The sequence below is a fragment of the Oncorhynchus kisutch genome, unplaced genomic scaffold (genome assembly GCF_002021735.2).
Source record: "Oncorhynchus kisutch isolate 150728-3 unplaced genomic scaffold, Okis_V2 scaffold3147, whole genome shotgun sequence".
In the NCBI taxonomy this organism is placed as follows: domain Eukaryota; kingdom Metazoa; phylum Chordata; class Actinopteri; order Salmoniformes; family Salmonidae; genus Oncorhynchus; species Oncorhynchus kisutch.
Window position 1 is genome coordinate 45001 of NW_022265092.1, and position 12014 is coordinate 57014.

Here is a 12014-nt window from a genome sequence, read left to right on the forward strand (position 1 = left end):
AGTACCAGTCAAATGATTAATATATATATATATATATATATACAGTACCAGTCAAATGATTAATATATATATATATATATATACAGTACCAGTCAAATGATTAATATATATATATATATATATATATACAGTACCAGTCAAATGATTAATATATATATATATATATATATACAGTACCAGTCAAATGATTAATATATATATATATATATATATATACAGTACAAGTCAAAAGTTTGGACACCTTCTCATTCAAGGATTTTTCTTTATTTTTACTATTGTCTACATTGTAGAATAATAGTGAAGACATCAAAACTATGAAATAACACATATGGAATCAAGTAGTAACCAAACAAGTGTTCAACAAAACAAAATATATTTTAAGACTGCACTTGAAGAAACCTTAAAAGTTCTTGACATTTTCCGTATTGACTAAAAGAATGGACTGTCGTTTCTCTTAGTTTGAGATGTTCTTGACATTTTCCGTATTGACTAAAAGAATGATGGACTGTCGTTTCTCTTAGTTTGAGATGTTCTTGACATTTTCCGTATTGACTAAAAGAATGATGGACTGTCGTTTCTCTTAGTTTGAGATGTTCTTGACATTTTCCGTATTGACTAAAAGAATGATGGACTGTCGTTTCTCTTAGTTTGAGATGTTCTTGACATTTTCCGTATTGACTAAAAGAATGATGGACTGTCGTTTCTCTTAGTTTGAGATGTTCTTGACATTTTCCGTATTGACTAAAAGAATGATGGACTGTCGTTTCTCTTAGTTTGAGATGTTCTTGACTTTTTCTTTATCTAACTAGGCAGTTCAGAACAAATTCTTATTTACAATGGCGACCTACCAAAAGGCCTCTTGCGGGGGTCTGGGATTAAAATGAATAAATAAATACAATATAAATAGGACAAACACACATCACAACAAGAGTGACAACACAACACTACATAGAGACCTAAGCCAATAACCTAGCAAGGCAGCAACACGTGAGAAAACAGCATGGTAGCAACACAACATAACACCAACATGGTAGCAACACAACATGGTAGAAGCACAAAACATGGTACAAACATTATTGGGCACAGACAACAGCACAAAGGGCACGAAGGTAGAGACAACAATACATCACGCAAAGCAGCCACAACTGTCAGTAAGAGTGTCTATGATTGAGTCTTTGAATGAGGAGATTGAGATAAAACTGTCCAGTTTGAGTGTTTGTTGTAGCTCGTCACTAGTTGCAGCGAACTGAAAAGAGGAGTGACCCAGGGATGTGTGTGCTTTGGGGACCTTTAACAGAATGTGACTGGCAGAACGGGTGTTGTATGTGGAGGATGAGGGCTGCAGTAGATATCTCAGATAAGGGGGAGTGAGGCTTAACAGAATGTGACTGGCAGAACGGGTGTTGTATGTGGAGGATGAGGGCTGCAGTAGATATCTCAGATAAGGGGGAGTGAGGCTTAACAGAATGTGACTGGCAGAACGGGTGTTGTATGTGGAGGATGAGGGCTGCAGTAGATATCTCAGATAAGGGGGAGTGAGGCTTAACAGAATGTGACTGGCAGAACGGGTGTTGTATGTGGAGGATGAGGGCTGCAGTAGATATCTCAGATAAGGGGGAGTGAGGCTTAACAGAATGTGACTGGCAGAACGGGTGTTGTATGTGGAGGATGAGGGCTGCAGTAGATATCTCAGATAGGGGGGAGTGAGCCCTAAGAGTGTTTTCTAAATAAGCATCAACCAGTGGGTCTTGCGACGGGTATACAGAGATTACCAGTTTACAGAGGAGTATAGAGTGCAGTGATGTGTCCTATAAGGAGCATTGGTGGCAATTCTGATGGCCAAATGGTAAACATCTAGCAGCTCGAGAGCACCCTTACCTGCCGATCAATAAATTACATCTCCGTAATCTAGCATGGGTAGGATGATCATATGAATCAGGGTTAGTTTGGCAGCTGGGGTGAAAGAGGAACGATTACGATAGAGGAAACCAAGTCTAGATTTATCTTTAGCCTGCAGCTTTGATATGTGCTGAGAGAAGGACAGTGCGCCGTCTAGCTATACTCACAAGTACTTGTAAGAGGTGACTATCTCAAGCTCTAAACCCTCAGAGGTAGTAATAACACCTGTGGGGAGAGGGACGTTCTTCCTACCAAACCACATGATCTTTGTTTTGGAGGTGTTCAGAACAAGGTTAAGGGCAGAGAAAGCTTGTTGGACACTAAGAAAGCTTTGTTGTAGAGCGTTTAACACAAAATCCAGGGAGGGGCCAGCTGAGTAATAGACTGTATCATCTGCATATAAATGGATTAAAAGAGCTTCCTACTGCCTGAGCTATGTTGTTGATGTAAATTGAGAAGAGAGTGGGGCCTAAGATCGATCCTTGGGGTACACCCCTGGTGACGGGCAGTGGCAGAGACAGCAGATGTTCTGACTTTATACACTGCACTCTTTGAGAGGTAGTTAGCAAACCAGGCCAAAGACCCCTCAGAGACACCAATACTCCTTAGCTGGCCCACAAGAATGGAATGGTCTACCGTATCAAAAGCTTTGGCCAAGTCAATAAAAATAGCAGGACAACATTGCTTAAAATCAAGGGCAATGGTGAAATCATTGAGGACCTTTAAGGTTGCAGTGACGCATCCATAACCTGAGAGGAAACCAGATTGCATACCTGAGAGAATACTATAGACATCAAGAATGCCAGTCAGTTGATTGTTGATTAAGTTTCTCCAACACTTTTGATAAACAGGGCAAAATAGAAAAAGGCCTATAACAGTTAGGATCAGCTTGATCTCCCCATTTAAATAAAGGACGAACTGTGGCTGCCTTACAAGCACTGGGAACCTCCCCAGAAAGGAGAGACAGGTTAAAAAGGTCAGAGATAGGCGTGGCGATGACAGTGTCAGAGGAAACGCTGAGGGACAAACATAAAGCTATACAAACCCTTTATTTCACCATGATTTAGACTGAGAAATCACTTACCAGCTCATATCCTCCAAGGGTCTCTGCTGCTTGAAACATGTTCCAAAGGTTTACTGTTAGAGGGACAATAATAGTGAGATCAATAAGACAATAACACCAAGACAACCCCAGTTGGAATGTTCTGTCTATACAACGATCAATAACACCAAGACAACCCCAGTTGGAATGTTCTGTCTATACAACGATCAATAACACCAAGACAAACCCAGTTGTAATGTTCTGTCTATACAACGATCAATAACACCAAGACAAACCCAGTTGTAATGTTCTGTCTATACAACGATCAATAACACCAAGACAAACCCAGTTGTAATGTTCTGTCTATACAACGATCAATAACACCAAGACAAACCCAGTTGTAATGTTCTGTCTATACAATGATCAATAAGACAATAACACCAAGACAAACCCAGTTGTAATGTTCTGTCTATACAACGATCAATAAGACAATAACACCAAGACAAACCCAGTTGTAATGTTCTGTCTATACAACGATCAATAAGACAATAACACCAAGACAAACCCAGTTGTAATATTCTGTCTATACAATACAGTCAATCAGTCAATCAGTCAGTCAGTCAGTCAGTCAGTCAGTCAGTCAGTCAGTCAGTCAGTCAGTCAGTCAGTCAGTCAGTCAGTCAGTCAGTCAGTCAGTCAGTCAGTCAGTCAGTCAGTCATACCTACAACATTCAAAAGGGATTTAAGATTTTTTAAATATCAACACTTCTTACATGAAAAGGAAAACCTGTTTTTAATACAGTATTAATAACATATTAATTACAATGTACAGGACAATTCCATACTGTAGTGTCTGTCAATGACATTCTCTAAAAGGAATATCACTGATTAGTCCAGAGGATCAATCTGGCTTTCATCAGGATTCCATACATTTGTCATGATGGCCTTCTCTCCCTTATTCTACCCCCATATCCTTCTCTCCTCCTCTCTCTCAAACCTCCTCCCTCCTCTCTCTTATTCTACCCCCATATCCTTCTATCCTCCTCTCTCTCCATCCTCTTCTCCTCCTCTCTTATTCTACCCCCATATCCTCCTGTCCTGCTCTGTTCTGCTCTGCTCTGCTCTGTTCTGTTCTGCTCTGTTCTGCTCTGTTCTGCTCTGCTCTGTTCTGTTCTGCTCTGTTCTGTTCTGCTCTGTTCTGTTCTGCTCTGTTCTGTTCTGCTCAGCTGTGTTCTGCTCAGCTGTGTTCTGCTCTGCTCTGTTCTGCTCTGCTCTGCTCTGCTCTGTTCTGCTCTGTTCTGCTCTGCTCTGTTCTGCTCTGGTCCGCTCTGCTGTGTTCTGCTCTGCTCTGCTCTGTTCTGTTCTGTTCTGCTCTGCTCAGCTGTGTTCTGCTCTGTTCTGCTCAGCTGTGTTCTGCTCCGTTCTGCTCAGCTGTGTTCTGCTCTGTTCCGCTCTGCTGTGTTCTGCTCTGTTCTGCTCTGTTCTGCTCTGCTCTGCTCTGCTCTGTTCTGCTCAGTTGTGTTCTGCTCTGCTCTGTTCTGCTCTGCTCTGTTCTGCTCTGCTCTGTTCTGTTCTGTTCTGCTCAGCTGTGTTCTGCTCTGTTCTGCTCAGCTGTGTTCTGTTCTGTTCTGCTCAGCTGTGTTCTGCTCTGTTCTGCTCAGCTGTATTCTGTTCTGTTCTGCTCAGCTGTGTTCTGCTCTGTTCTGTTCTGCTCAGCTCTGTTCTGCTCTGTTCTGCTCAGCTGTGTTCTGCTCTGTTCTGTTCTGTTCTGCTCAGCTGTGTTCTGCTCTGTTCTGTTCTGTTCTGCTCAGCTGTGTTCTGCTCTGTTCTGTTCTGTTCTGCTCAGCTGTGTTCTGCTCTGTTCTGCTCTGTTCTGCTCAGCTGTGTTCTGTTCTGCTCTGTTCTGTTCTGCTCAGCTGTGTTCTGCTCTGTTCTGTTCTGTTCTGCTCAGCTCTGTTCTGCTCTGTTCTGCTCTGCTCTGTTCTGCTCAGCTGTGTTCTGCTCAGCTGTGTTCTGCTCAGCTGTGTTCTGCTCTGTTCCGCTCTGCTGTGTTCTGTTCTGCTGTTCTGCCCCATGTTAGCATCGTTGTTCCTGGACTCAATGCAGGGCTGATACCATGTTGACACAGCAGCACCTGACCCTGGTGGCCTGACAGACAGACTGACAGCATCTAGTGAGAAAACAGAGGTGTTGGCTCCAGAAAGATAGAGGCAGTAAAAGAAGGAGGCTTCTACTTACTCTGTTTGAAGCCCAGGTAGGGGATCCTCTCTATGGGCGTCCTCCTCTCCTTCATGTATTTATACAGAGCTACTAGGAAGGCCTGTTCATCAGGAGGACACTCCTCACCTCCTCCCCCTGTTCTTCCTTTAGGGGAGACCCTCTTACAGCATATGCTGCCTCTACTGATTCCTTTAGGCCACCTGGACAGCACTGCCTTGGACTCAGGCTTCACCTGAAGACACAGAGGACAGAGAAGGACATGAGAACAGAGATGGACATGAGGGCAGAGATGGGGGCAGAGATGGACATGAGGGCAGAGATGGACATGAGGGCAGAGATGGACATGAGGGCAGAGATGGACATGAGGGCAGAGATGAGGGCAGAGATGAGGGCAGAGATGGGGGCAGAGATGGACATGAGGGCAGAGATGGACATGAGGGCAGAGATGGACATGAGGGCAGAGATGGACATGAGGGCAGAGATGGACATGAGGGCAGAGAAGGACATGAGGGCAGAGAAGGACATGAGGGCAGAGAAGGACATGAGGGCAGAGATGGACATGAGGGCAGAGATGGACATGAGGGCAGAGATGGACATGAGGGTATAGATAGACATGAGGGCAGAGATGGACATGAGGGAAGAGATGGACATGAGGGCAGAGATGGACATGAGAACAGAGATGGACATGAGGGCAGAGATGGACATGAGGGCAGAGATGGACATGAGGGCAGAGATGGACATGAGGGCAGAGATGGACATGAGGGAAGAGAAGGACATGAGGGAAGAGAAGGACATGAGGGAAGAGAAGGACATGAGGGAAGAGAAGGACATGAGGGCAGAGAAGGACATGAGGGAAGAGAAGGACATGAGGGCAGAGAAGGACATGAGGGAAGAGATGGACATGAGGGCAGAGATGGACATGAGGGAAGAGATGGACATGAGGGCAGAGATGGACATGAGGGCAGAGATGGACATGAGGGCAGAGATGGACATGAGGGAAGAGATGGACATGAGGGCATAGATGGACATGAGGGCAGAGATGGACATGAGGGCAGAGATGGACATGAGGGCAGAGATGGACATGGGTGCAGAGATGGACATTAGAGCAACGGACATCAGTGCCCGACCTCACTAACGCTCTGAATGGAAGACAGTCCCCTCAGCAATGTTCCAACATCTAGTGGAAAGAGTGGAGGCTGTTATAGCAACAAAACAATTTAAACCTGCAAATTTAGTTAACCTCTAATGACTCTCCATCCCGCATGAGGGAGCGTAATCATTGCCTGACACTAATTAGCATAACGCAACGGACATAAATATTCCTAGAAAATATTCCTATTCATGAAAATCACAAATGAAATATATTGAGACACAGCTTAGCCTTTTTTTAATCACCCTGTCATCTCAGATTTTCAAAATATGCTTTACAGCCAAAGCTAGACAATCATTTGTGTAAGTTTATCGATAGCCTAGCATAGCATTTTGTCCAGCTAGCTGCAGGTACTTGGTCCTGGAAATCAGAAAAGCAATCAAATTAAATAGTTTACCTTTGATGAGCTTCGGATGTTTTCACTCAGGAGATTCCCAGTTAGATAGCAAATGTTCCTTTTTTTCCCAAAATATTATTTTTGTAGGCGAAATAGCTCCGTTTGTTCATCACGTTTGGCTGAGAAATAATTTTGTACGCCCAATTTTTCAGTTTTTGATTTGTTAAAACAGTTTGAAATATTCAATAAATGTCGTTCCACTTCATGATTGTGTCCCACTTGTTGTTGATTCTTCACAAAAAAATACAGTTTTATATCTTTATGTTTGAAGCCTGAAATGTGGCAAAAGGTCGCAAAGTTCAAGGGGGCCGAATACTTTCGCAAGGCACTGTATTGCTTACACTATCGTTAAAATATCGCTTTTGATAAAGCTATCACTAGCGCTAATGCTTTCGATAATGCTATCGCTGTTGTTATTGCCATGGTTTACGCTATTACTATCATTATCGGTATTCTGAGTAACTACTCATTTGGTCGAAAATGAGTTAATATATTTTTTGCTACATTAAATACATGCTTAATCATGTGGACAAGTATCCTGCCTCTATTATATTGCATTTTGGAGAAAATGGAGGTCATGTTAGCAGTAACTGCATAGAGCTACTGTGAAACCAAGGTAAATAAAAGCCATTTTTCTCAGTTCCACGCTATGAGCAATTGCCTTTTTGCTTGGTAGCTGAATGGGAGTGAAGGACAATATATGAAACTCCCCTGGTACACTGTTTATGAGCAGGGGTGAAGGAGGTAAAGTGAAGCCCAGCCGGCTGATAGTTTACTTCATTTTATGAGCTGAATGGGACAAAATGTGAAGCTCCTCCGGAAAACTGTTTTGTTTGTTTCATATAAGCAGGATAGTGGAACTGTATCTGTGAGCCGGCTGAATGTGAAACTGTATCTGTGGGCTGGCTGAATGTGAAACTGTATCTGTGAGCTGGCTGAATGTGAAACTGTATCTGTGAGCTGGCTGAATGTGAAACTGTATCTGTGAGCTGGCTGAATGTGAAACTGTATCTGTGAGCTGGCTGAATGTGAAACTGTATCTGTGAGCCGGCTGAATGTGAAACTGTATCTGTGGGCTGGCTGAATGTGAAACTGTATCTGTGAGCCGGCTGAATGTGAAACTGTATCTGTGAGCATGCTGAATGTGAAACTGTATGTGTGAGCCGGCTGAATGTGTTACTGTATCTGTGAGCAGGCTGAATGTGAAACTGTATCTGTGAGCAGGCTGAATGTGAAACTGTATCTGTGAGCCGGCTGAATGTGTAACTGTATCTGTGAGCTGGCTGAATGTGTAACTGTATCTGTGAGCTGGCTGAATGTGTAACTGTATCTGTGAGCTGGCTGAATGTGGAACTGTATCTGTGAGCAGGCTGAATGTGGAACTGTATCTGTGAGCAGGCTGAATGTGAAACTGTATCTGTGAGCAGGCTGAATGTGTAACTGTATCTGTGAGCAGGCTGAATGTGTAACTGTATCTGTGAGCAGGCTGAATGTGTAACTGTATCTGTGAGCTGGCTGAATGTGAAACTGTATCTGTGAGCAGGCTGAATGTGAAACTGTATCTGTGAGCTGGCTGAATGTGTAACTGTATCTGTGAGCAGGCTGAATGTGAAACTGTATCTGTGAGCCGGCTGAATGTGTAACTGTATCTGTGAGCCGGCTGAATGTGTAACTGTATCTGTGAGCAGGCTGAATGTGAAACTGTATCTGTGAGCCGGCTGAATGTGTAACTGTATCTGTGAGCCGGCTGAATGTGTAACTGTATCTGTGAGCCGGCTGAATGTGTAACTGTATCTGTGAGCCGGCTGAATGTGTAACTGTATCTGTGAGCCGGCTGAATGTGTAACTGTATCTGTGAGCAGGCTGAATGTGTAACTGTATCTGTGAGCAGGCTGAATGTGTAACTGTATCTGTGAGCAGGCTGAATGTGTAACTGTATCTGTGAGCAGGCTGAATGTGTAACTGTATCTGTGAGCAGGCTGAATGTGTAACTGTATCTGTGAGCTGGCTGAATGTGTAACTGTATCTGTGAGCTGGCTGAATGTGTAACTGTATCTGTGAGCTGGCTGAATGTGTAACTGTATCTGTGAGCTGGCTGAATGTGTAACTGTATCTGTGAGCTGGCTGAATGTGTAACTGTATCTGTGAGCAGGTTGAATGTGGAACTGTATCTGTGAGCCGGCTGAATGTGTAACTGTATCTGTGAGCCGGCTGAATGTGTAACTGTATCTGTGAGCCGGCTGAATGTGTAACTGTATCTGTGAGCAGGCTGAATGTGTAACTGTATCTGTGAGCAGGCTGAATGTGTAACTGTATCTGTGAGCTGGCTGAATGTGTAACTGTATCTGTGAGCTGGCTGAATGCGTAACTGTATCTGTGAGCAGGCTGAATGCGTAACTGTATCTGTGAGCAGGCTGAATGCGTAACTGTATCTGTGAGCTGGCTGAATGTGAAACTGTATCTGTGAGCTGGTTGAATGTGTAACTGTATCTGTGAGCTGGCTGAATGTGTAACTGTATCTGTGAGCAGGCTGAATGTGTAACTGTATCTGTGAGCCGGCTGAATGTCAGTTCAGTCCTAGAGTTAGTGTAGTTCAGTCCTAGAGTTAGTGTATACCAATGGTCTGTATTATGTCATGTTCTATGTTCTGTGTGGAACCCAGGAAGAGTAGCTGCTACGTTAGTAGTCTTGGGGATCCTAATCAATTACTAAATAGTATTGAATGCTATACCTGTGGGCCCAGAGGAGAGACCAGTGCTAATGCTATTGCTATCAGATGTTGTACCTTGGCAGGGGCCTTGCCCTCTGTGTTGCACGTCTCCTTGCCTGCTGGTGTATTCTGGGAGTCGCAGCGATGCGAGACGGACAGCTTCTTTTTCCGAGGCCGGCCCTTCAGGTTGGGAGCTAGAGGAGAGAGAGAAACACTGTTGTCAACAGAGTGGAGTCACAGTGGAGTCAGAGACACAGAGGAGTCAGAGATGCAGAGACACAGAGACACTGTGGAGTCAGAGACAATATGGAGTCAGAGACAATATGGAGTCAGAGACACAGAGGAGTCAGAGATGCAGAGACACAGAGGCACAGAGGAGTCAGAGACACAGAGGAGTCAGAGACACAGAGACACACTGAGGAGACCGGGGGACAGAGACACACCGAGGAGACAGAAACACACCGAGGAGACAAACACACCGAGGAGACAAACACACCGAGGAGACAGAAACACACCGAGGAGACAGAAACACACTGAGGAGACAGAAACACACTGAGGTGACAGAAACACACTGAGGAGACAGGGGGACAGAAACATACTGAGGAGACAGAAACACACTGAGGAGACAGAAACACACTGAGGAGACAGAAACACACGGAGGAGACAGAAACACACGGAGGAGACAGAAACACACTGAGGAGACAGAAACACACTGAGGAGACAGAAACACACTGAGGAGACAGAAACACACTGAGGAGACAGAAACACACTGAGGAGACAGAAACACACTGAGGAGACAGAAACACACTGAGGAGACAGAAACACACTGAGGAGACAGGGGACAGAAACACACTGAGGAGACAGGGGACAGAAACACACTGAGGAGACAGAAACACACCGAGGAGACATGGGGACAGAAACACACCGAGAAGACAGAAACACACGGAGGAGACAGAAACACACGGAGGAGACAGAAACACACCGAGGAGACAGAAACACACCGAGGAGACAGAAACACACCGAGGAGACAGAAACACACGGAGGAGACAGAAACACACTGAGGAGACAGAAACACACTGAGGAGACAGAAACACACTGAGGAGACAGAAACACACTGAGGAGACAGGGGGACAGAAACACACTGAGGAGACAGAAACACACTGAGGAGACAGAAACACACTGAGGAGACAGGGGGACAGAAACACACTGAGGAGACAGGGGACAGAAACACACTGAGGAGACAGAAACACACCGAGGAGACATGGGGACAGAAACACACCGAGAAGACAGAAACACACGGAGGAGACAGAAACACACCGAGGAGACAGAAACACACCGAGGAGACAGAAACACACCGAGGAGACAGAAACACACTGGGGAGACAGAAACACACTGGGGAGACAGAAACACACTGGGGAGACAGAAACACACTGGGGAGACAGAAACACACTGGGGAGACAGAAACACACTGAGGAGACAGAAACACACTGAGGAGACAGAAACACACTGGGGAGACAGAAACACACTGGGGAGACAGAAACACACTGGGGAGACAGAAACACACTGGGGAGACAGAAACACACTGAGGAGACAGGGGGACAGAAACACACTGAGGAGACAGGGGGACAGAAACACACAGAGGAGACAGAAACACACTGAGACAGAAACACACTGAGGAGACAGAAACACACTGGGGAGACAGAAACACACTGGGGAGACAGAAACACACTGGGGAGACAGAAACACACTGGGGAGACAGAAACACACTGAGGAGACAGAAACACACTGAGGAGACAGGGGGACAGAAACACACTGAGGAGACAGAAACACACAGAGGAGACAGAAACACACTGAGACAGAAACACACTGAGGAGACAGAAACACACTGAGGAGACAGAAACACACTGGGGAGACAGAAACACACTGGGGAGACAGAAACACACTGAGGAGACAGAAACACACTGAGGAGACAGGGGGACAGAAACACACAGAGGAGACAGAAACACACAGAGGAGACAGAAACACACAGAGGAGACAGAAACACACAGAGGAGACAGAAACACACAGAGGAGACAGAAACACACAGAGGAGACAGAAACACACTGAGGAGACAGAAACACACTGAGGAGACAGAAACACACTGAGGAGACAGAAACACACTGGGGAGACAGAAACACACTGGGGAGACAGAAACACACTGGGGAGACAGAAACACACTGGGGAGACAGAAACACACTGGGGAGACAGAACCACACTGGGGAGACAGAAACACACTGGGGAGACAGAAACACACTGGGGAGACAGAAACACACTGAGGAGACAGAAACACACTGGGGAGACAGAAACACACTGGGGAGACAGAAACACACAGAGGAGACAGAAACACACAGAGGAGACAGAAACACACAGAGGAGACAGAAACACACAGAGGAGACAGAAACACACAGAGGAGACAGGAAACACACTGAGGAGACAGGGGGACAGAAACACACTGAGGAGACAGAAACACACTGAGGAGACAGAAACACACTGAGGAGACAGAAACACACTGAGGAGACAGAAACACACTGAGGAGACAGAAACACACTGAGGAGAC

At 45.2% G+C, this 12014-nt stretch overlaps 1 protein-coding gene across 1 annotated transcript in view; it reads right to left on the bottom strand.

Moving 5' to 3' along the window:
- LOC109885809 (AT-rich interactive domain-containing protein 5B) overlaps positions 1 to 12014 on the bottom strand; it is a 114833-nt gene that overhangs the window by 28387 nt on the left and 74432 nt on the right. Inside the window, exons 5-7 of the mRNA XM_031820243.1 lie at positions 9494 to 9612; positions 5180 to 5393; positions 2984 to 3036 (exon numbers count right to left, since the gene is read on the bottom strand). Coding sequence (XP_031676103.1) covers positions 2984 to 3036; positions 5180 to 5393; positions 9494 to 9612 — 386 coding nt within the window. The remainder of the gene's footprint in view (positions 1 to 2983; positions 3037 to 5179; positions 5394 to 9493; positions 9613 to 12014) is intronic.